The following is a 25,782-nucleotide window of genomic DNA, read 5'->3' as shown; positions in this document are numbered from 1 at the left end:
GCGTTTCATGTTCACTTCTCCCCCACCCTGGAAACAGATTCGTTAGGGCCTAAAGGAAGACAAGGAAGCCGCTAGAAATCTGTAATGGTTCCATTTATTAATACGTATATCACAAATACTCACAATATCAATGCATTCTCGTTGGCATGCTAGACAGAGGCATCATTAAAAAAGTCCTATTTTCTTTTTTGTTTTTTTTTTTTTGTAATTATTTTAAAAAGGTTTGAAACTTCTTTGCTTCCCCCCCCCTCCCAGAAGAAAAAAATATTTCATATGCCTGGGTGTTTGGGTGGGGGGGGTGTTTTGTAGTTTTATTTTATTTTATTGTGTGTGTGTGTGTTTTATTATTTCAGCTTCAGTCAGCAATGTATTTGGTGGCTGCAACCTTAATGCAAAAAGAAGAAAAGAAAAGAGAAGAGAAGAAAGAAGGGCGGGGGGGGGGGGGGGGGGGGCCGGAAATAATAAAGTATGAAGGCCGCAGTACAGCGTAGTTCAATTAGTTCATAACTAGCTAGTAATAAAAATAAAGGAAGCAAAATTCCTGCCTTCACAGTAAGCAACAACACAGCTTAGTTAACAGTATTACACAGGATCAGGTTCAGAGGCAAAATGCACTAGACAAAGCCTACCGGGATATACGCACTGGGCATACAACACTGAGAAAGAATCCAGGGATGGCAGAAGAACATCAGGAAATAACCAGGAAATAACCAGGGTGGTTCCCTTCAAGCACAACATTTTAACATCTTTTTTTAAATCTTTTTTTTTTTTATTTTTTTTTTCCCAAGTATCTTTATGTTATGTTACTGATTCCTTTGTTTCTGGGAAAAGGAAGAGGGAAAGAGGGGGGGTGTGGGGGGGCAGGCGCAGGGACCGGCAAGGGGGGGTGGAGAAAGGATGAAAACCTTTAGTAAAGCAATAAACAAACCAAGAAATTAAGAGAAACACCTCCCCTCCCCCCCACCCCCCAAAACCAAGAAAAGAAAAGAATATATATATATATTTATATTTCATATACCGGTTTCTATGAACGTGTGCAACACTTATTAACCATGGGTGAGAGGCTAATGGTGCCCTCCAGTCACTACATGCACAGCCCGATCGACGCTGTTAATGGATTACCTTTGTTAACTTACGATGCGACTATTGGGTGACCAAGAACATACACACGGTGCCGGCCCAGCCCGAGCCGTGGGGCTGGGGGAGGCCGAGGGGGGGCCTCGGCTGCTCTCGGCGGCACCTTCACAGAATGGTACACGACGCATGTGGGGACAGAGGTCAGGAGGGGAGGCGTGGGGGGGTGTGGGGGATCGCGAGTGTGCGCGCCGCACGTGCTTGCTCGTGGGGTGTGGGTGTGCGTGCGTGCGAGAGACAGTGTGTGCTAGAACATTCATGTCAGTCTTCCTCCGGGTCTGCAGCTCCTGATCTTCACACAGGCTCTGGACTTTGCGCTTCTGAAAGACTAGAGAGCAGAGGGGGCGGTTAAAAACAAACCAACCAAACAGAACAAAAATAAGTAGGTTGTTGCAATGGTTTACATCTAAGCCAACGACTAGAGAGCAGAGCGGGATAAAAACCCCAACCAAACAGAACAAAAATAAGTAGGTTGTTGCAATGGTTTACATCTAAGCCAACGACTAGAGAGCAGAGTGGGATAAAAAAACCAACCAAACAGAACAAAAATAAGTAGGTTGTTGCAATGGTTTACATCTAAGCCAACGACTAGAGAGCAGAGCGGGATAAAAAAAACCAACCAAACAGAACAAAAATAAGTAGGTTGTTGCAATGGTTTACATCTAAGCCAACGACTAGAGAGCAGAGTGGGATAAAAAAACCAACCAAACAGAACAAAAATAAGTAGGTTGTTGCAATGGTTTAAATCTAAACCAATGACTAGAGAGCAGAAGGGGGGTTAGAAAAACCCAACCAAACAGAACAAAATAAGTAGGTTGTTGCAATGGTTTAAATTTAAACCAATGACTAGAAAGCAGAGGGGGATAAAAAACCCCAATATAACAGAACAAAAAGAAGTAGGTTTAAATCCAAACCAACAACTAGAGAGCAGAGGGGGATAAAAAAAAGCCCAAAGAAGTAGAGTAGGTTGTTGTCATGGTTTAAATCCAAACAAATGACTAGAGAGTAGAGAGGGATAAAAAAACCAAACCCCAAAACAGAACAAAAAGCAGTAGGTTTAAATCTAAACTGATGACCAGAGAGGGGGTTGGGGGGTGGTGTGGAAAAAATAACCAAAACAAAAGAAGTAGGCTAGGTTGTTGTTAGACCCAAACAAACCAAACCAAAAAGAAGTAGGTTGTGGTAATGGTTTAAATCCAAACGAACGACTAGAGAGCAGAGCAGGATTAAAAAAAAAACAACTACACAGAACAAAAAAGAAGTAGGTTTAAATCTAAACAAGTGACTAGAGAGCAGAGGGGGATGAAAAGAAAAACCCAACAAAACAAAAGTAGGGTAGGCTGTTGGCATAGTTTAAATCCAAACAAATTACTAGAAAACAGAGGGGAATAGAAAAACCCAAACAAACCAGACCAAAAAGAAGTAGGTTTTTGTTATGGTTTAAATCCAAACCAAAGACTAGAGAGCAGAGTGGGGAGAAAAACCCAAAAGAAGTAGGGTAATGGTTGGAACTGAAATAAATGACTAGAGAGCAGAGGGGAATAAACAAATCTCAGAAAGGTGTAGGTTGTTGTAATGGTTTAAGTGCAAACAAACTACTAGAGAGCATAGGCTGGGGTTGTTCAGCCTAGAGAAACTCAGATAACCATAATACAAATGCACAATTAGCTGGGCACAGCAGAAAGCAGCAGCAAGAATCAGGCAGAAGCAAGCAAACTAAAAGCCCAAGCTAGAGCTTCTCCCCCATCCCTCTTCCTCCCACCGCCAACCCAAGGGAAGAGACAACATCCATAACCTGGATCCCAAACCCAGGAACCGGCACAGGAAGCCTCCCATGTTACCACCTGAACTTCCAGCCCCATAATACTTTGCTCCAGCCAGCACTTTCATTTTTCAACCTGGTATGAGGTAGGATGGTATCAATAGCAGCTGGCTAAAGCTCAACCTCTGACAGCTGTTTTGGATGCCAACAGTGTTCATGGCAGATCTTTTGCCCTATCTTTCCAAGTGGGAAGCTGAAGTGGCAAAATATTCAACACCACGTTTCCCTAATTTCCCCCCCCCCTGCCAGAGAGAATACTGGGATGACAATCCCAAAGCAAAGAATCCTGTGGGATGACTTAATCCTCTATGAACTTGTCTGCTATCTTCCGCAGAAGCAGTGCACAGCCATGACAACGTTTACCAGGGCATGTAAGTTGTACTGCAGGGAAAGCTCACCTTGTTACACCATCTCATACTGGTTAGCAGTAATAAACCGGGACAGGCAGCATGCCAGCAGCATCCCGATCAGCTGTTATGGGTGACAACAGAAACAGAACAGAATTTAAGTGAAATGAATGCAGAGCAAAGGAGAGGCCATGTCAAGCACAGGTTTCATGTTCTGGAGTTATGCACAATGTATGATCCTGCCCTGGCAGTGGGGCTGGACTAGATGATCATTCAAGGTCCCTTCCAACCCTTAATGCTCTATGATTCTGTGATGTCTATGCCCTATTTGAAGGACACCTTGAGTATGGTGTCCAGTTTTGGGCACCTCAATACAGGAGAGATGTGGAGGTGCTGGAGCCAGCTCAGAGGAGGCCAATGAAGCTGGTGAAGGGTCTGGAGAATGAATCTTATGAGGAGCAACTAAGGGAGCTGGGGCTGTTTAGTTTGAAAAAGAGGAGGCTCTCTACAACTGCCTGAAAGGACATAGTGGAGAGGCTGGTGCTGGTCTCTTCTCACAGGTAATTGGTGATAGAACAAGAGGGAACAGCCCCAAGCTATGACTGGGTAGGTTTAGACTGGACATTAGGAAGAAGTTTTTCACAGAAAGAGTGATCAGACTTTGGAATGTGCTGCCCAGAGAGGTGGTTGAATCACCAACCCTGGATGTGTTTAAAGGTGGTTTGGATGTGTTGCTTGTGAACATTGTAGAGTAGGGTTATTGGTTGGACTTGGTGATCCTGAGGGTTTTTCCCAACCTGAACGTTTCTGTGACTGTGATTCTGTGATTCTGTGACTGCTCTGATTAGAAAAACAGCATTAAAAATTCTCTTGTCTGTTTTTTGTTGGCTCCTCCCCTTTATTTTTATCAGAGAGTATTTATTTAATAGGCAGCATGCTTTTGTTCCCACTTTTCCATCCTGTTGTCATTGCCTCGTCATGTCAAATGTGGATGGGAGAATGGTTGTGTTTCCCTTGCAAGTTCCACCTGGGTTCCTTGTCACCAACTACCACCACCATAAGTTGCTGGGCCCCTTTAGCTTTGTTAAATCACCACCCACCCTGAGCTGGTAGGACCCCTTAGCTTTGTTAAATCAGCACCCACCACTACCAGGAGCGGCTGGGCCCCTTTAGCTGTGTTGAATCACCACCACCACCACCATGAGCTGGTGCCCCCCCCCTTAGCTTTGTTAATGCTGTGGTAGAGAAAAACTTCTTAATGCCCCAAGGTGGTTCTGCTTCCTTTACAAACGATGCAGCACTGGAGAAATGAGCATTACAAACCTGGAAATGAATAAATAAATTAAAAAGTCTTTCCCTGTTCCCTAGGCTGTCACTCAGATTATTGGAAACAGCTCCCTGGCTTCCACTCGTCGATAAGCACTCAGTCACTCCAACGGTTTGCCTATTGCAGTCCGTTAGCGTTTCCTGCATATGCCAGCAGTGTTGCTGTACTATAAATAATTCAGCCTCGCTGTTCTCATCGGAATCGGTCAATTAATTAACTCATGAGCATGTCCAGATTGTTCCAGCCCATCCCTGCCTATGGGGGAGAGGCAAGAGGGCTGTCTCTGCAAACAGAGCAGCCTGCCCTGGACCTGGCTCCATACAAGGGCTGTCACCATTGCTCCAGCTGGCCTGCCTGTGCCCACGGGGCACCAGCTCTGCCCATCTCCTCTGTGGGCAGAGTGCATCACAGGGGAGAGGTGCTTGAGGAGGGGGATCACAACTTTTCACAGTATCACAGTACATTAGAAGTTGGAAGGGACCTCAGGAGGTCATCGGGTCCACCCCCCCACCAATGCAGGATCACTTAGGGTAGTCTGCACAAGACTGCATCCAGGTGGGTTTTAAAAGTCTCCAGAGAAGGAGACTCCACAACCTCTCTGAGCAGCCTGTTCCAGGGCTCTGTGCCCCTTACTGTAAAGAAGTTTCTCCTCATGTTGAGGTGACACCTTCTATGTTCAAGCTTGAACCTGTTGTTCCTTGTCTTATTACTGTGCACCACCAAAAAGAGCTTGGCCCCCTCCACTTGACACCCACCCCTCAGGTATTTATAGACATTGATGAGATCCCCTCTCAGTCTTCTCAAGACTAAACTGCACCAGGGCTCTCAGTCTCTCTTCACAGGCGAGATGCTCAAGTCCCCTAATCATCCTCATGGCTCTCCATTGGATTCTCTCTAGCAGTTCTCTATTGAACCAACTTGGGTCACAAGCTTGCAGGATGTTAGGGATTGGAAGAGAACTCTGAAGTTCAGCAAGTCCAACCCCCCTGCCAGAGCAGGACCATAGAATATAGCACAGGTCTCACAGGAATGCATCCAGATGGGTCTTGAAAGTCATCATCAGACCAGGTAAGCTAAAAATGAATTGTTTAGTTCAGGGATTTACCTTTCCATACTATCAAAATGCAAATGTCCAGGCATCTAGGTTCCCTGGTTCTGCTTCTGGGGACAGAGAGTTTTCCATGTCCCATCACTTACCTGAGTGAACCTCTTGTGTCATGGTATGCCTCTGGCACAGGACCTCTCTCCACAGTGATGAGTCTTTACAAGCAACCCAGTCTTACACGACATGTCAAGTCACCAACTGGATCCTGATATGGATCCCACTCCCTAACCCTCGTGCAAGGGGTGACAGAGGTGTTACCCTGTGCTGGTAGAGCCAAGTCTCAGCCTCCCTATATCCAGACAGGAGTTGCAGGAGACAAGGTAGATGATGTCTGCACCAGAACTCTGTCCACAGTCAGGCAGAGCTACTGACATTAATGCCAACAATAAAAAGGGCAGATGGATGTTGCACTGTAGAGAGGGACTGTAACCACATGAGAACATACCTTCAAATGGGAACTGTGCATGCTCAGCAGCTGGTTCTGAGCACATGGAGAGTGCCTGACTTCAAGTCCTTCAGTACAAAGGGAGTAATTTGGCCTTAACTCTGCACTGAGACTCCCAAATCAGGGACTCTACTGTAACCACAATCTACAAGCTCCTCCAGACTCTGCCTCTTGCATCCCTTAAGCCAGTGCCTGCACTGCAGTTTTATCTAGGCAAAACCCTTCATCGCCTATGCTGCTTGCATAATTTTATTCTCTGTTGCACACCACAGTGATTGTTTTGCTGCTCTGAAGAGCACCTGCTAAACTTAAATTATTCCAGCTGGAAGTCAGCATTGGCATCTGAGTCCAAAAAACAATCCAGTTGTATTTTATTGTTATTATTTCAAACCTGAGGAGCAGTGCAGACAACAGCAACAGCACAGCAGTGTGTTTGGTTTTTCTTAAAACTCTGCCTCTGATTGGGAAGTCTGTGCCAGACCTATAAGATATGCAATGCCATTACATCAACTTCCCTATTCCTTGGAATCAGCACATTCCCCATGCTAGTCAACACCTAACAAATCATGTGAAGGCAGGGCCCTTGAGCATGCTTTATTGTAGAAGAGCAACATGATCTAATTTGTCTTTTATTTCGATTAAACCTATTCTCAGTAGGAGCAGCGAAACCTCGCCTGCAGCTGGAGCACTGCCTGGCATTACTGCCAGCCACTCTTAACCCGAAATCAATTTGTAAACACCATCTTTAATTGGGTCCAGCAAAACAGATTAGGCTGTAAATTATGACTGACTGCCTTCTATCCTTCACACCTCAAGAGAGCTGCATTTTTTCTCCCCTGCATTCCCTCTCTTTACCTTTTCACACATTCACAAACAGCCCAAGCAGCTGGATGGCTACTCAGAGCACCAGAGCCTTGGGCTCAGGAGGGAGAGCAACATTCCCAGCTGGCAGCAGCCTGCACACTGCCATTGGACAGCTCCAAGCCACAGCCAAACAAGCTTCGTTTTTCGCTGGTAGCTGCAGCAGTGGCAGCAAAGTGCCTTCCTCCCTGCGCTGCTGCAGCCTGCCACGGTGATCCCACCTTGCACCAAAGGGCTGCTGCTACAAGGGCCACACTCTGCCTGCACTGCCCACCCACCGTCCTCACAGACAACTGATGATCCAGAGTAAACACCCAGACACATGCCAAAAGCATGACAATTCCAGCTGCACTCCTCCTTCAGTCTCCCTCCCAGCTGTAAACAACTTTCAGCCAGGAGAAAATGATGTTTTGCCTATTGCATGCAGAACCCTCATTCAAGGCTCTCAAGTCCTGACTGAGGCATTTGCTCCAGCACCATATGAATGGTAAAATTCTACTCATTCCATTTTTCTTTTGGACAGTTTTACACGAGGCATTAAAAAAGATGCTTTATAGCCTTCTGGTTGTCTAGAAATCCAACTGAAATAAGAGCTAAGGGTCCTACAGCAGTAATCAAGTCATAATCATGGTCAGAGATGAGTATCAAGACAACTGTGACCATTCAACAAGAACTGGAATAGCCTATCATAAACCCCAATAAACAAAATTCCCCTTTCTCTGTGTACCAACAGCTTCAGACTGGTGGTTTCACTGCTTCTGGATCTCTCTGTGAAGACTTGACACCCATGTACATGCTCTGGGTGGCTGGTGGTTATGATCAGCTAATGTTTGTGCCCACATAAAACAAGCTGAGAGGCCAAATCATGAGCTTCTCACATCTAACACCTAGGCTTCAAGGCATCAGGTTTACAGATATGCCTTGGGTATGCATAGCAGTCGGCTGGTCTGAGACCAAACAGTTTTAGGGCTCCCTCAGCTTGTGGATACATTGAGGGAACACAGAGGCCATTTCCCATACAGCTCAGGGAAAGTTATTCTGAAGAGCCCAGAGGCATTGCAACTGCTAAGCAAATCAAACTTCAGAGAGATGTAACCAAAACACCTTGCAGGCAAGCAAGGCTAACCACACAGGGCAGCAGGGCCAAGAGGGCAACCACAGACCTCCCGTTAATTTACTTGCCGATCACCAGCAACAGCACTGGCAAATCACAGCTTTCCAGCACAGCACAGTTAATTACTAACAGAATTAATGAGTTTTAAGAAGTCAAATAATTTTTCCTATCACCTCACTTTTGCCAACCACTGGATAAACATTATTCATTCAGCAGATAGATTTTCTTCAGTGTTGCCTCAGGACCCAGAGTTTTCACACTGTGTGAATGAAGCAAAGTTAAGTTGCATGACAGTTTTAGAACAGGACATTTGCAGTTGTGCCGTGCACTCTCTGCAGAGAAAAGGCAGATTGCCTCTCAGGTAGAAGTGGTTCAGACATCACACATGTTGCTGTGCATTTTGCTGAACCATTCTGTGAGCACTTTTGCGTCACCCATGTTTCTCCCTCATTTTCTTATGTTTCCAGGAGAGTCCTTGCAATCACACATGAAGTGACTAGTATAAGAGAGCATCTTGTTGAAAGATGCAGGTGTTTTCCTGCCCCTTCTTGATCAGAAGATTCTGACCAGACCTTTGGTTTCCTCAACTCCTGCCCAGGTAAAGGCAATGTGAATACCAGAGAGCAGCAAACACCTTTATAGCTCTCCTTTTGTCCCTCCCATGCCCAATTCCTTTTGATGCAGGCAAGGACTTAGTTCAAGAATTTCATTTTGGCAGATCTCTGCTTAGTGTTCAGTGTTAAAAGGGGAAAAAATTAAGAAGGCTTAAAAAAGAAATTGGTCACTAAACCCAGGTGCCTCCTTCAGGCTCTTAGGTATCTGGAGGTACACTCTAGATTCTTTTAAGAAAAAATAAGGCTGCTTGGAAGATAGAAGTCTCTCCAAACAAAGGATAAGCTATTTGTCTTCTTAGCTGTTTATGCTCCATTTAAGCCAATGTTTTATTGGGTTAACCTCTATTTGACCCAGTAGAGGGACAAGTTGTTTTCCTTGAGCTAGTCATTAGCTCAACCGTAACTGATATTCCCAAGGAGAAACTTCATTTAAGTTGAAAAAAAGAAAATCAATGAACAGATGACCTCAGGACTAATGAGTATGCTGAGTTCAGTCCCTTTCCATAATCCTTCCTTCCTTGAAGTCTGGGTAAAGAAAAAGAGGGGAGGGGAGGGGCAGGGGAGAAGAAGGGAAGTGTTTATGCACTTACCTGTGAGAACGCAATCCCAAAAGCCACTCCAGCTATGATTCCCATATTTGTCTCCATAAAACTGGTCACCAAGTCATAACAGCCCTAGAGAACAAACATAATCATTCCTCGTATCGACCTTCCCTGCCACGAACGCATACACAGAAATTTCTCATTTAGAATGGACTTGGGCTGGACAGTATTTTTGGTGATTTCCAACCTCACCTTTTTACTTACTAGCAATTCTGAGTGAATGATGGAAAATGGTGGCAAACCCAGTTCTTTTCACAAGCAAATGTGTTTCAGTACTTTTAGAAGCTACATGTGATGTTGCACTCATTTTTATGGGGCTTATTAAAGAAAGTGAGTTTGCATTGTTTAAAAAACCCACAAACATTAACACAACTTTGCCCTGAACCCAAAGCAGTAACAGCGTACAGTAAAGCTGTAATACAATACAGATGTCAATGAATAACTGATGCTGATTTCCTATTACTCCAGATATTTAACACGAGCATGCTTCAGGTGTCCAGTGAGGCATTCTGCTTGCCTTCTCCTGTCAAAGGACACTAGGCAAGCTACAGAGCAATACACAACTTTAACCTGTATAGCAAAGTTATCAAGGATTTTCTATGAAGCCTCTTGGTTCATTTGCTCTTAGACACTAAATTCCCTGTCCTGCTCCCCAAACTCCATTATCTTTCTCTAGCTCAGACCCTGAATCCATCAGCCAACTTCATTCATTGTGCCTCAATTCATAGCCCACATTGGGGCCAGAAGAGTCATTCACATTTCTGCCTTTCTCTCAGATAGGCTTTTTTGAGATTCTCCCCTTAGTATGGGAATTTTTCCCAGGCTGCTTGCCTCTGCTAACTCTACCCCTCAAAAAAGCATCTGAAATTAGCTTTTCTTCTTAGTGGTGTCTCAATGAATCTAAACATGAGACATAAAACTTGAAGAAAAAAAGGAGAAATAAAACCCCAAACTGTAGCATCTATTTTTTCTTTCATTATTGAGCCATCTGCACACACAACCCAGAGCCACCTCTCAACTCCTTTTGCCATGCTTTCTCAAATGACCAACACCCCTCTCAGTTTAAGGTCAATCCCACGGCATTTAATTTAAGGTTATAACTTTATTTACTTTATCAGAAGTTGGAAAACCCAAAAATAACAGTGAGTTCCCTTTCCTGGTTTGGACTCCTGTCCCATAAGAGAGCAGTGTCTCCACCTTCCCCCTCCAATCACACACCCCTCACTTCTGCAAATGCTGCAAGGATGCTTTACATGACCTGGGAGCATCAGGTGCTGGCAAAAAAGAGCAGGTAGAAGGAAAGGACAATGTCCCTTGTTAGAGACAGGCCATTTGTGAACTAAATAGTATCATTTCTTTAACCTCTTTTACAATATCAAAAGACATTTTATTTAATCCTGAGAGTAATGAAGTGGTAAACCTAATGGTAGCTGAGGACCAGCACAGCTGTAATTAATTTCTGACATTTTTGAGTGTACATATTAATTACATCTTACACAGCATGTCAGATTCGAGCTTGCTTATTTAACACGCCAAGCATCTGTGGTTGTGTCTTACATGTTATGAAATGAGATTAGATTTCTCAAGCAGTGCTTTCATTCTGTCTGACATGGCTTAATGTTCTCCCAGCTCTTCTGAAATCTGTTCTGTTCAGCAGCCATCAAGAGATGCAATACCTAACAGCAATGGTAATTTGAGGGAGACAGCAGAGCTTATAAAAACAAACATGCAAGTTTTGATCACTCTCCTCATTTGAAGACTGTGTTTTCCCATATCGCAATAATCTGTTTCCCAAAGTACATTGCCTAAATATGGCTCCATTGCTCAGTCCTTTCTGTGCATGGAATCAGAGTACAAGGAGCGCTCAAGAGTTGGATATACAGCACACAGGTACATAAAGCACTGTCTATACTCTTTTGGGTGCTGATGTCCACTTCAGAGGACAGAAGTGACAATTTAGCAAGTATCTGATAATTCTTGACTTCAGGAATCTGTTCCCTTATTAGGATTTTAGAAAGGACTAGTTCCTGAGGTTTGTTGGTAACAGAAGATTAAAAGCACTGTATGAACATTAATTAGCTAATACTAATGACAGCTCTTAAAGGTAGGTGTTAGTCCCATCTGAAATGAAGAAACACACTAAATGATTTACCCAAGGTCACTAAGCAAGTTTGTGGCAGGCAGGATTTGCAAAGAAAATGCATGAATGTTTTCTTTTAGTCCTGTAATTAGATCATTAGTTTAATCCTCTTCAGATAATTCATCATTCGTCCTCATGAGCTGCTAGTAATTTGATTAGCTCATAGAGAACTTGTCTTACTGAGAGTTTTGCAAGATCCACCAAAAAGATGTATTCCAACTGTATGTATCCACAGGAAGGGTAACAAGGGTCTTCCACAACACAGACAATATGTATTTGCCTTTTGTCTCCAACACACATAGACAGGCTGCAAGAGTTGGGGCTGTTCAGCCTGGAGAAAAGAAGGCTCTGGGGAGACCTTACAGTAGCCTTCCAGTACCTGCAAGGGACATTTTACAAGGGCTTGTAGTGATAGGGCAAGAGGGAATGGATTGAAGCTTTAGGAAGGCAGATTTAGACTGGATATTAGTATGAAATTCTTTACTGTAAGGACAGTGAGACACTGGAGCAGGTTGCCCAGGGAGGTCGTGGATGATCGCTTCCTGGACGTGTTCAAGGCCATGTTGGATGAGGCTTTGAGCAACCTGGGCTAGTGGGAGGTGTCCCTGCCCATGGCAGAAGTGTTGGAACTGGATGATCTTTAAGGTCTCTTCCAGCCTAAACCATTCTCTGAATCTCTGAATGAATCTCTGAATCAAAGTGCCTTTTTCCAAGATGAGCAAGGGGCTTGAGTCAAAGGCCATGATGTTTATGTCCCATCTGAAGTGAAAGCATATGGCCACACAACGTTTTCATCTGCTTGCTTTTTGTTCCCATGCCCCTTTCAGAAATGTCCCACCTTGCTCAAAGGTTTGGGACAATTTCCAGATCTCACAACTGCTAAACAGAAATCTTGACAACCTTTGATTACCAATGGCTGTCTCAGAAGATGGGACAAAATGTCACAGGACATCCAAACTTCCCCTAGGTAATTAAATCAAGTAATTAAATCGACTTCTCCCTGAGGAATCAGCAGTCCTCATCTGTCAGGTGACTCAGGTATTTGACAGGAGAAATGCTTAGGAGCAAGCACCCCTGGAAGTGAGTTACTAGCTCTGAACTAACAGAAGCTTAGCTCATCTCTCAGCTGCTTCCTACAATTTAGCAGCCATCTTTTACCAAGGGGAACTCACAAGTGGACAGGGATTTCTCTGTGCATGTAGAGCAGGTCTGGCATTTTGGAGGAACATCAGATCAGTGCTAGGAATGCAAACAGCATCTGCTCAGTTAAGCAGTCAGGAAAGGGTGAGAGTGTGTGGCCATCCTGAACCGAAAACGTGGGACCTGCCGGTAGAATTCAAGTTACATCAGAAAGCAATAATAGGCAGAAGAAGGGTGTCAGGATGTGTTGCCCAGGAGGCACTCTTCCTGCAGCAGGTGCTGGCTGTACTGCACATCCCCTAGGTCCACTCTGTCTTGCCTCTCACCTTCTTTCCACTTGTAAAAAACAGGAAAGTTACTACAAGGTCACAAAGTGCAACTGAAGGGAGCAGCTCACACTTTGTTCTCATGCAACTCAGCAAGATTACTCAGTGGTGAGTGTGAGTTTCTTGACAGATGGATGTCACCAACATTGCACATATGTCTACAACAAGTGGGTCTCATTAAACTGTTACAGAAAATAGAGGTTTAGTGGAAAAACTACAGGCCACAGGTGACTGAGGTGAAGAAGACAAAACACAGAGAGGTATTCCATATTTCTCATTTTATCTGCTCAGAAATTCTATTTATTTGTTTTAATTCAACTCTGAAAGCAAAAACCAGAAAAGAAAATAATCCTTAAGCCTGACCAAGCTGTGCCCCAACTCGGCACAATAATTTGGCCACAGTATCATTCCTTTTACCAACAAACCTTTTGTTGCCTCTCTTGCAAATCTGAAGTGAAAAATAAAGAGCTAATGGTGCACTAGCACTTAAAGCAATAACTTGAGTTGTATTTCTGCAGCACAGTGTCTGCTACATATGCTGCATTGTTTCCTCTTTATTTCTCACTTCTTTGTGTTTTCTGCATTTTTATTCTCCAAATATTCCTTTTCTTCCTGTTTCCCAGTTTGCTTTCCCAACTCTAATCTCTTTTTCCCAACCTGCTCCTTCAGATAACCCTGGGGGAGGGGGTTGCTTTGGCTGTGCTATGCTTGAAGCAGCACACGTTCAAAGACTGACGAGTCCCTCTCAATGTACCAGCCAACCACAATTCTTGTTGTCAGTTACCCATGTCTTCTCTGTTTGGGGTGACAGTTAGGCTTTGGCACTGAAATTACTGTTTGAATACAAGTAAAACTTGTTCTTCTCTCCATCTAGCTAGGTCTTTGTCCTCAACAAATCCCCACAGCATTAAGGAGAAGAAACCTAGAAGTGCTGATCAACCTGACCCTCAATGGCAGTTGAGCATGTGGCATTCGTGTGATCCTGTGCCCAGCCAGCATTACCTCTGTGTGCAGAGCTTTACCTCAGCCTCTGCTGTGAGGAAGAGGAACAAATCCTCTCCTCATCAGGAATGTTGTTATACCTGGTCATTTGAGAAAGGCCAGCTTCAAGAATTTGAAAGCAAGTGGGGGTCAAAGCCCATCCTTACTCCAGCCCAGCACAAGTTATCAGTGAACCATTTGAAATGAAATGCAATTGCAGGCAGCTAAAGGCTCCACAGGTGTACTGGATGCTTTCACAACAACTGCCTCTGGCACTACGTTGCAGGTACCTTCTGGTTTACTTTAGTGGCAGCCACGGTCATGTTGCGCAGATCCTGAGTATTACAATCACTGGAATTCATGCAACAGCTTGTAGGGATGCCATGTTTGAAGAAGTAAGGGCTGGTGCTCCAGTTGGTGTAGCTCTGAATGCCGCAGCAGCTCAGCTACAAGGAATAAAGGACAGATTTTAAACAAACAAACCAACCAACCAGAAATAAAACTAGTCCAGAATCATCGCTGCCCATTTAATAAGCTGTTGTAGATTAGGGGTAATCAAGAGTTCATTGACATAACACAAAGAAAAATCCTCCAGAAGCTAGAGAGTCCCAGGGGGACAGGCAGCTTGTCCCAGGACAGGGTAATCATAGGATCACAGGATGTTAGGGGTTGGAAGGGGCCACCGAAGATCATTGAGTCCAACCCTCCTGCCAGAGCAAGACCATAGAATCTAGTGCAGGTTGCACAGGAACACACCCAGGTGGGTCTTGAAAGTCTCCAGAGGAGAGTCCAGTGTTCTGTGACAGTGAAGAATTTCCTCCTCATGTTGAGGTGGAACCTCCTGTGCTGTAGTTTATATCCATTACCCCTTGTCCTATCACAGGGCGCAACTGAGTAGAGCCTGTCCCCTCCCTCTTGACACTCAGCCCTCAGACATTTATATACATTTATTAGATCCCTTCTCAGTCTTCTTCAGACTGAACAGACCCAGGGCTCTCAGACTCTCCTCATAAGGCAGTGCTCCAGTCCCTTAATCATCCTGGTAGCTCTCCATTGGATTCTCTCCAGTAGATCCCTGTCCCTCTTGAACTGGGGAGCCCAAAACTGCATACAGTATTCCAGGTGAGGTCTCACCAGGGCAGAGTAGAGGGGGAGGAGAACCTTCCTCGATCTGCTGGACACAGTCCCCAGGATGCACCTCAGGACCCTCTTGGCCACAAGGGCACATTGCTGCCCCATGGATAGCTCCTTGTCCACCAGGATTCCCAGGTCCTTCTCCACAGGGCTGCTCTCTAGCAGATCACCTCCTAACCTGTACTGGTGCAGTTTATTATTCCTTCCCAGGTGCAGGACTCTCTACTTATCCTTATTGAACCTCATTAGGGTCCTCCTTGCCCAGCTCTCAGTCTGTCCATGTCTTGCTGAATGGTGGTACAGCCTTCAGGTGAATCAGCCAAGCCTCCCAGCTTGGTATCATCAGCAAACTTGCTGAGCAGACACTCACCCTTCAGGTAGCTGTGGATGGCAATAAGGTCTCCCCTGAGCCTCTTCTTCTCCAGGCTAAACCACCCCAGCTGCCTCAGCCTCTCCTCATAGGGCTTGTGCTCCAAACCCCTCCCCAGCTTTGTTGCCCTTCTCTGGACACGTTCCAGCAAGTCAACATCTTTCTCAAACCGAGAGGCCCAGAATTGGACACAGATAATTTGAGTCTGGGGATGGGCAGCCTCTAGAGGCTGGACACAGAATAATGCAAGATGAGTTTACCTCTTCTCATTGGACTGCTGGAATATCTTACGTTTTGCAGTACAAGCTTGTTTCTTTCTCTCTCTGGTCTGCCTCCTGCTTTGCTTCTGGCTGCTCTATCTCTGCATTCTGACCTTGCATGCTGCTTGACTGATCTTCCTGTTTTGGCTTGTGAGGTACAGAGGGGAGATGGGGGGCAAACCAGATAGTGAGCTGGCTGCAAACAGCCCTCCCCGGTCCTTTGTCCAGGGAGTTGGCTTTGTGCAGTTGTTAAACTGTGGATATATGTAAATATATTTTGTAGATGTTTATTACCTTTTATACTTTTATATTTAGTCTGCTATTGTAAATAAATTTCATTTTACTTCCAAATTCTGAGTAAGTGTGGTAAATTTGCTCCTTGGGGTGAATTTCCAAATTGTTGGGTGACAAATCCAAACCATGGCAGTCCCTTGGGTTATTGTTTGTGTGTGTTTGTTTCTTTGTTTGTTCAATTAATGACCATCCTGGAAATTGAAAACAGCCTCACAATGTGGTCAAAACGCCCCAGTCCTAAGCCCCCCACAGTATTGCATAGAATGACATGTAGCACATACAAGGTCAAACCACTGCAAATTGCTAAGGTGAAGCAAGCATCTTTAAGTCACCAAAATAATTTCTAGGGGAAATTCACTGGGCCATAAATAGAAGGAGACCACATGTTCACAGAGTGTGTCTATGAAGTCAGGTGAAACACCCTAAGTTGGGAAGGATGTTCTACTCTAGATGCTAAGCTAGCCCAATATGGAGTATGCTTTGAATTTCCTGCACAAAAAGGACTTACAAATGCAGTGCCTGGAGAAACAGAACTACAAATGAAAGGAGCATTTTGTTCTCACAGAAACCCTGAACCATTACTCAAAACTATTTGGTTTAGCCAGCTCCAAGGAATCAGAAGTTCAAAGTACATGTTAACATTAGGCAAACAGACAGTCGGATATTAAAATATGTTCAGTTTAGAGCTAACTCAGAGAAGTCAGGTTAGAGAGACACAGTCAAACATGCTTAGGGGTCCAACATAACAGCTGTAATTTCTAGGGAAGATCTGGAAGCCATCAGTGCAATTACACTGAAGTCTCAACCATTCAGCAAGTTACAACCATATGAAAAGAAAACGGGCTCATAGTGTGCACTGTGAGTTTAGGGGACAGCTTCTATAGGAAACAGCCTCAAGTTATGCCAGGGGAGGTTTGGATTGGATATTAGGAAACATTTCTTTACTGAAAGAAGGGGCAGGCATTAGTATAGGTTGCCCAGGGAGGAGGATTTTAAACCTGAATTTTATTGCTCTGTGTTGTAGTTGGTGCATTTAGTCCCCTGTGGTTGGCATCTCCAACTAGTATGGCCACACTGGCATTCGCTTGTGCCCTGTGCCATGCTGAAAGGCAAGGCAACCTCCCACTGCCTTGCTACCACACTGTGGGTCAGAAAGGCTCTTCCACTCAGCACCTAATCCATTCCTCTAGCACAGCTGAAGAACAGATTTCATTGCCAACCTCAGCAGCACATTTATCCACCACATTTTCCTCTGGAGAAAATACATTCTGTTTCTCCCCTTAACTACATCTTGAGGCTTGTGAAGGGCTTGGAGCATGACCTTTGAGGAGCATCTGAGGGAGCTAGGATTGTTCAGTTTGGAGAAGAGGAAGCTGAGGGGAGACCTCATTGTTCTCTACAACTACCTGAAGGGAGATTGAAGCAAGGAGAGGGCAGTCTCTTTTCCTTGATGGCAAGCAACAGGACCAGAGGAACCAGTTACAAGCTGCACCAAGGGAGGTTTAGGCTGGATGTTAGGAAATATTTCTTCACTGAAAGGATTCTCAAACATTGGAATGGTCTGCCCAGGGAAGTGGTGGAATCACCATCCCTGGGGGTGTTCAAGTGGTGTGTTGAGCTGGCATTTAGGAACATGGTTTAGTGTTGATCCTCCAGTCAAGGGTTGGATTGGATGATCGTGGAGGTCTCTTCCAACTGGATATATTCTGTGATTCTGATTCTGTCTCCTTTGCCAGCTTCTCATTGTACTTGTGAAGTGCTACAGTTTACCAGCTTATCAGAATGCTACATTTTAAAGTCCTGTCTCACTGAGCTCAGATTTACAAAATTTCATAATCCTATTGACAGATTCCCTTGAGAGCAAGGTATGTTCTTAAGGAACAAAACTGTCCCCCTAACCTAATTCAAGATCTGGGATCAGCAGCAAGCAACTGGGACAGGCCCTGTCCTTAGCAGATTGCTTGTTCATTAACACATGTGCATCTTGGACAAGCACATCAGTTGAAATATTTTTCTGTTAGATCAGTCTTACCAGCCTCTAAATTTGCTTCTATAGGAAATGGCCTCAAGTTGTGCCAGGGGAGATTTGGATTAGATATTAGGAAACATTTCTTTACTGAAAGAAGGGGCAGGCATTGGAATAGGTTGCCCAGGGAGGTGGTGGACTCACCAGGTCTGGAGGTATTAAAAAAATGTGTAGACATGTCACTTTGGGACATGGTCTATTGGCCATGGTGGTGCTAGGTAGACCATTGGACTTGATGATCTCAAAGGTCTTTTCCAACCTGGTCTGTCCTATTCTAGTCTAGTCTAGTCTAGTCTAGTCTAGTCTAGTTTACTTGGTGACCTTGGAGGTCTTTTCTAACTGAAACAATTCTATGATTCTGTGACTGCAATACACAGCTTGCAGACTGAGCCATCCACGCTTCCTATTCTGTGACCAAATCCAAATGTACCCTTTGTCTCTATTTGTTAAGTTTTTTGACACCCAGTTTTAGACTTACACTTTCCTGTACGTTATCCACTGCATGGCTCCGCTCGTCGTTCTTGTTGTAATTCTGGATTGCTTCAGTGTATGTCCTAAGGAAAGTGTCCTTGATCTGTGAGGGAGAGACAAAGCACAGCCCATGTGAGGAGCGGAAATTGTGACATCTGAAACTGCTTTTGCAGGAAGCAAATGTATTTCCTAACCTAGAAAGGCACCCAAACTGGTCCTTCCCTTTCATTTTCAAATGTTTTCAGAGCTGGCAGAGTTCCCTTGTAACTGTCCAGAGTCATTCCTGCTGTTCTTCAAGTGGGGTCTACTGGACATAGAAAACTACCCCAGCAAACTGCATTTTAAAACCCAGAAAATTACTTAATCTGTAAGAGAGGCATCCTTTGAAGCTTTTCCCCAGGCACTTTGTTCCAGCACTAGGTCCGAAGAAGACTGTGCTTCTCTTTACTCATGGTTACCTAGTGGGAGCTGAAGCTTCTGCAGAGGTCTTGGTGACAGAAGCCAGTGGCATCAAAAGACATGAGTCACCTGCCCAGGCAGCAGCCCTCATCTCCATCACTTAAAGTGTTTGGATAAGGAACAAGAGGTCTTTCAGCTGGAGTAGGTCAGGTACATCACTGGCAATGGCACTTTGACTGGGTGGTAAAGGGGCTGGGTTAGCAGATGATCTGGGCAACCCACATGGCTGTGACCTTCACAATATTGCCTTTCTCAAAAGGGAGCAGTAGCCTGACACTGAGGCTGCTGCAGGTTAGGTCAGATGAAATGGCAGTCCTCAGCAGATGCACAGGTATTTCAGGATCAAATGAAAAGCTACCCACCACTTGCCAGGGCAGACACTAGAAAAGCCTACAGCAAGGGAAATACCCTGTCAGAAGAGGAGACTAGAAAACCAATTAACACAAAGAGACAAGAAGGGTATCTGGGTGGGGTTGTCCTGCTTCAGCACTAATAACATGTAGCTCCATGCACTTAAAGGCAGAGACAGACCTGATTACAGTGGATAAAGCTGAAGTGCAACTACAAATCTAACCCATCATGCTTTTTAAAAGCTTCTTCATGTCCCAGTTTTCTACCTCATCGTGTTTCTAATCTTTCCCAACAAAATCCCATCCCGCTGGCTCACCCCAAAGAAAGATTTACAAAACATGGAGCCTGGTTTAATGCAGAGGTGCTCTCTGCCTTACATAAACATGCCCTTGCCTGGCTGAAGATGCTGTGTCTAAGAAAAGTATTTAATCTAATTTGCAGCTTTCAGCATATGTAAAAAATCTTACACAATGGACACATAAAACCCCACAGCTCCGGAGTGTATTTTTGGGCAGCTGAGACCAAGAGCTTTGGCTAAATCCCTTCATTTGGAATTGCAGCAGTTTTCAAGATCTGCCCATGTGTTTGTTGCCCATCAGCCACATCCCTGGAGATGTGTATGGAGCTGCCAAGCTCAGCGACCGACACATTCTCCACGCTCCAGAGCACTTCTCAGCGGCTCCTGCTGAGGGAGGCGCTGCCTCGTGCAAACTCAGCACATTTCCACTTACCTCGTGGCGAAACACAAACCCTGAAATGCCAGCCACAAGCTCAGCCAGGAACACCAGGGACAAGAACATGGCATACTGAAAAGGAAGGAGGCAAGAGAAGTCAGAACATGACAGGCTTTTGTCTCAGCACAGCTACAGCTCAGTTATCATATAAACTTTAACTTTCTGCTCTAGATACTCTCCAGAGATGCTAAGAAACCAAAGGTCTTTTGGAGATGATGCACAGGTTATTGCCTGAATATAATATACTATATGTGTTACTACAACTCACAAATTGCATTGTGCAATGACTGGCTTTTCTGGCATTTCTGTTCCCACATTTCTTGGTGTTCTCATATGAATTAAAACACACTCACACGCCAGAGGTGGACCCAATTTGCTCAGATTCTGAACTCCCAGTAAGGAATACAGACCCTTCATGTTTGCCTGGCACTCTGCTAAAGCAAATAGGCTTCTCCAGGTGTTTTGGTTGGAGTTTATCTGTCTCCTTGCTAGACTGGGATTTGCTGTCTGATTCCTGAAGTTTCTCCAATGGATGAAATGAACCAGTGATGTCACTGGCAATATTATCACATAATACGAGACACTAAACACTTTGCTAAGCCAAGGTCCATGTTTGGCCTTAGGAGAAGCATTTGGATCTGGAGCTAAATAAGCCTTGAATATGCTTTCAGTGTAAACTATTTGTATTAGGTTTGTTTGGCAAGGTTTTGGTAGTGGTGAAGCTACAGGGGTGGTTTCTGTGAGAAGCTGCTAGAAGCTTTCCCCACGTTTGATAGAGTCAATGGCAGTCAGCTCCAAGACAGACCCACCACTGGGCAAGGCAAAGCCCTTCAGGGACAGTGGTAGCACCTCTGTCATAATGTATGTAAGAGGAGAGATAAAAATGATGAGAAACAGTTGCTGGGATAGAGACCATGTGAGCCAAACAACCCTGCAGACACCAAGGTCAGTGAAGAAGGAGTGGGAGGAGGTGCTCCAGGCACTGGAGCAGATATTCCCCTGCAGCCTGTGGTGAAGACCCTGGTGAGGCAGGCTGTCCCCCTGCAGCCCATGGAGGTTAATAGTGGTGCAGACATCCACCTGCAGCCCATGGAAGATCCCATAGCAGGCTCTTTGCTAGCAGGCTCTTTGCAGGACCTGTAGACCCATGGAGAGGAAAGCCCACACTGGAGAGGTTTGCTGGCAGGACCTGTAGCCCTGTGGGAACCCACACTGGTGCAGGCTGTTCGTGAAGGCCTTCATGCCATGGAAGAGACCCATGCTGGAGCAGTTTGTGAAGAACTCCAGCCTGTTGGGAAGGACTCATGTCAGAGAAGTTCATTGAGGACTGTCACCCATGGGAGGTGCCCCATGCTGGAACAGGGGAAGAGTGTGAGGAGTCCTCCCCCTGGGGAGGAAGGAGCAGCAGAAGTAACAAGTGATGAGCCGATCATAGCACCCATTCCCCATCCCCCTCTGCCACTGGAGTGGAGGAGGCAGAGAATTCAGGAGCAAAGTTAAGCCCAGGAAAAAGCAAGGGGTGGAGGGAGGGTGTTTTAAGGTTTAGCTTTATATTTCTCATGACCTGACTCTGATTTGGTGGGCAATAAATTACACTGATTTTTCCACAAGTCTGTTTTACCCACAGTGATAACTGGAGAGTGACCCCTCCTTGTCCTTATCTCAACACAAAAGCCTTTTGCTATATTTTCTCTCCCATGTCCGGTTGAGGAGGGGAGTGATAAAGTCACTTGGGTGGACACTTGGCAGCCAGCCAGGGTCTGCTATTAAAAATAATACATCTGCAGATTTATCAGCATAATAAATAAATCAGCAGAAATAAAGAAGGCAAAGGGAAAAAAAAATGGATCCCAGCAAAGTGGGATGGTAGGCTTCATTGTCTAGTGTGAACATCTTAAGAGGTCCTACAAGAAAGCTGGTGAGGGACTTTTCAGGGTGTCAGGTAACGATAGGACTAGGGGGAATGGAACAAAAGTAGAAATGGGTAGATTCAGATTGGATGTTAGGAAGAAGTTCTTCCCCATGAGGGTGGTGAGACACTGGAACAGGTTGCCCAGGGGCATAGTAGAAGCCTCATCCCTGGAGGTTCTTAAGGCCAGGCTGGATGTGGCTCTTTGCAACCTGATCTAGTGTGAGGTGTCCCTGGCCATGGCAGAGGGGCTGGAACTAGATGCTCCTTGAGGTCTCTTCCAACCCTAACAATTCTATGATTACCTTTTTTCTCCAAGTGCTAAATAACAGTTAATTAAAAAGGAAGCATCAAATTCAGTCCTATCAGAATTTAGTGGGAAAAAAAAAAAGATAAATTTGGTTTTAATGCATGGTTGTAGGAGAAGAAAGGACAACAGTGAAGGCAGAACTAGAAAAATCAATCTCTCCAATTAATGTAGCTGTAAGCTCCCTGCTTGTTCTGTTCAGGAGAGACAGTTTTGCAGTATTTCTTACCTGTACAATGAGAATAAAACCATTTTCTTGGAAGAGCACACACAACTATCGGTGGCATACCTTTAAAACAGTGACATGACTTACAGAGCAACAAGTAGAGCTTTATTTCCCATCGCTCACCTTTATCCCTTTCCCATCTGGACTGCAGTAACCCCAACATCACCAGCAAGAGACAGCAGCAGTGCAGCTATGACAGTGCTAGGTACAAGCCAAGTGACCATGAACAGATACCTGCTGATGGATTTGCAGCTGCTGCCTCACCCTTCCTGGGCCATCAGCTGTGGAAATTAACTCCCCTTAGGATGTCCTTTTAAAAATCTTTGGTTCAAACTGGACAAGAATCATCCCAGCTCCTTAAAAATCAGCCCCAAAATGCTGTAGCAAGAGAGGCATTGTGCTGTCAATCCCTTTTCCATTATCTCAGTGCTTCACAAGTGCTATTTCCACACTTCAAATCATTACATACATAGGATTATGCTCCTGAATATTTCTAGCAACATCATTTGCCATATAGGTTTGCTTCAGTTATAGTTACTTTGCATTTTAAGGTGGGCTGGAAAACTGAAAACAGACAAACGTAGAGGGGGAGAAGTAAAACTGGACTCAGGGACAGCTGTTGTACCTCTGCTTAGTGTACTTGGGTCCATCATGCATTTATGATGAGGACAAACATACTATACAGAGCTTGGTTTTCTGGGCTTCTCTTGTTTTATTCTAGTGAAAGTTAGAAGAAAAAGAAAGGCTGGTGTGCTTTTATAGAATCACAGAATGGTTTGGGTTGGAAGGGACCTCTACAGGTCATTTATTCCAACCCCCCTGCAGTCATCAGGGACATCTGCAACTAGATTGCTCAGGCTTTGTCAAGCCTGGCCTTGAATATCACCAGGGATGGGGCCTCAACTACCTCCTATGGGGACCTGTTTCAGTGTTCCACCACCCTCACAGTAAAAGAACTTGTTCTTAACATCCAATCTAAATCTGCTCTTCTCTAGTTTGAAGCCATTGCCCCTTGTCCTATCACTGCAGGCCTTTGTAAACAGTTTCTCTCCATCCTTCTGTAGCCCCACTTCGGGTACTGGAGGGCCACAATTAGGTGTCCCTGGAGTCTTTTCTTCTCCAGGCTGAACCACCCTAGCTCCCCCTGCCTGTGCTTGTAACAGCGGTGTTCCAACCCCCACTCCATGGGGTCCACATCCTCCTGTATTTTTAGAAGATAGCAACTAACTTCCATAGACTTCAAATCAGAGTATTAAAATGACCCTTTAAAAATAGACTTCCAATGAATTTCCCATTTATGGTGATTAGGGCATTTTTGAGATTGGAAATATACTTATCATCTGGTTCACAGGAAAACAGAACAATAGTAGAACTCCTCACAGAGTAATTCGTCAGCAGTATTTTACCCTGCTGCCAACCACACATGGGCTTGTGGGAGAAAAATTCATTCATACTCAACCAAAAACTGGCTTTGGCAAGGAGGTTTTTCTCTCCTTCTTTGTCCAAAAGACACACATGCTGAACATTAAGATACTAAAATCTGGCTTATGTGCCTGGAGAAACATGTTAACATCTGGTGAAGCTTGGCAAGGGCTGGGGGGACGGGGCGGGGGGGGATCCCAGGCCATCAACAAAACCTCTTGCTTAAGGCTCTCTGGCATGCTTACCAGTTTCAGCATCCATGGGCTGCCGCGACAAGTGGCGAAGCAGCCGAAAAGCCCGAAGACGATGATTGTGGTGCCCGTCCCGATGAGCACATAAGGGGCATTGGTGGAGTTCTCAGCGATGAGAGAGATGTATGTGCCAAGGGTAAGCTTGCCCCAGACGCCGACCGCGAGAAGGATAACGCCTGTGATCTGCAAAGCAAGGGAAGAAAGGTGTCACAGAATCATAGAATTGTTAGGCTTGGAAGGGACCTCAAGGAGCATCTAGCTCCAACCCTCCTGCCATGGGCAGGGACACATCACACTAGATCAAGTTCCTCAGAGCCACATCCAGCCTGGCCTTAAAAGCCTCCAGGGATAGGGCTTCCCCCACCTTCCTGGGCATCCTGTCAGGAGCTACCAGGGAAGGCATCCAAATTCAGTACACGCTGCTCCTTGAAGAGATTCGCTGCTGCTGTTGTCTTGGCAGAAGAAAGCCTCAAGACTTTTTACTAACTCCAGAGGGATGGACAGAGAAAATTAATTTCTAGCATCTGGAGATGTTACATTAAGACTGCCACCAGAGGACAGACATCTAGGACTAATCATTGCAAAGCTGATGATTGCCAAGGGAGGATGCAGCATACCATCTGCAGGAACAAGCTCTCTGCTCCTACAGTGCACTGGGAGGTGGCCAACTCCATCACTCTTACCAGAAGCCAACAATAACTGCTGCCACCTCACACCTCCTGAGATTTGTCACAAAAAATACCTGAACCACAAAACTCTGCTGCTTGATGTCCTGTCTTTCTTAAAGGCAAAATTTCAGCAACATGAGCATCCTATGCAATACATTACTTGTGCAAGTGACCCCCACCCCTGGCTGTGCAGATGCTTGCCCCCCTGACACGGTGTACGAGGACCACAGTGGGCCCTGGGAGCACTCAGCCTCTCTTGACCAAGGCACTCAGGCAGACTGCTATGCTGCAGAGCAGCCAGGGGGAGCAAGCTCCCAGCATCAGCGGGGAAGCAGGGGAAGCCCATGGTGTGCTGCATGTTGACATCAAGCAGTGACCACAGCAGATCACCGTCTGCTGATTGTCACCCGATGCTGTCATGCCTGCTACAAGACTGTACACACGTATCTCCTTCTCACAGCAAGACCAAAGGTGGGACATGAAGGGCCAGCTCTGCAAATGCTTTCTGAATTCCGCCCCCCCCAACATTCTAGGTAGCTCCTCCAGGCCACTGCTGAGGGAGGGGCAGGAGCAGAAGAAACAGTCTTGACAGCATTTTTCTATTTCCTTTACAAGTTTCCTCTTGTGAGTATCTTTACACTGCTATGAAATCTTGACATTCAAATCTGTTACAGCAGGGCTGCCCTGCAGTTGTTCTTTGAGAGGATCTTTGTTCACAGTTATGTTGCACCTAAAAAAATCCCAGCTGAGCGATGCTGTAAGATCTTTCAGCTACTTTTCATATGTTGAAAGCCTTCCTGAAGGAAGGAAGAAAGAAAAGAAAAACAGCTTTTGGGCTTTTTCACCTAGGCTGTCTCAAAAAAGGACTATGCAGGGTGCAGCCCCATCACTGTCTTCCCACTGTGCCTTTCCACCATCCTGCTGCTTCATGCTGGCAAGCAA

At 45.2% G+C, this 25,782-nt stretch overlaps 1 protein-coding gene across 1 annotated transcript in view; it reads right to left on the bottom strand.

Moving 5' to 3' along the window:
• Positions 1-438: 438 nt before the first annotated feature.
• TSPAN7 (tetraspanin 7) overlaps positions 439-25,782 on the bottom strand; it is a 116,588-nt gene continuing 91,244 nt past the window's right edge. Inside the window, exons 2-8 of the mRNA XM_054166111.1 lie at positions 24,167-24,355; positions 20,055-20,129; positions 18,521-18,616; positions 14,249-14,404; positions 9,360-9,443; positions 3,355-3,427; positions 439-1,462 (exon numbers count right to left, since the gene is read on the bottom strand). Coding sequence (XP_054022086.1) covers positions 3,359-3,427; positions 9,360-9,443; positions 14,249-14,404; positions 18,521-18,616; positions 20,055-20,129; positions 24,167-24,355 — 669 coding nt within the window. The 3' untranslated portion in view covers positions 439-1,462; positions 3,355-3,358. The remainder of the gene's footprint in view (positions 1,463-3,354; positions 3,428-9,359; positions 9,444-14,248; positions 14,405-18,520; positions 18,617-20,054; positions 20,130-24,166; positions 24,356-25,782) is intronic.

The sequence above is a fragment of the Dryobates pubescens genome, chromosome 12 (genome assembly GCF_014839835.1).
Source record: "Dryobates pubescens isolate bDryPub1 chromosome 12, bDryPub1.pri, whole genome shotgun sequence".
In the NCBI taxonomy this organism is placed as follows: Eukaryota; Metazoa; Chordata; class Aves; order Piciformes; family Picidae; genus Dryobates; species Dryobates pubescens.
Note: the sequence above shows the minus strand (reverse complement) of the source record. Positions and strands in the feature narration are given on the sequence as shown.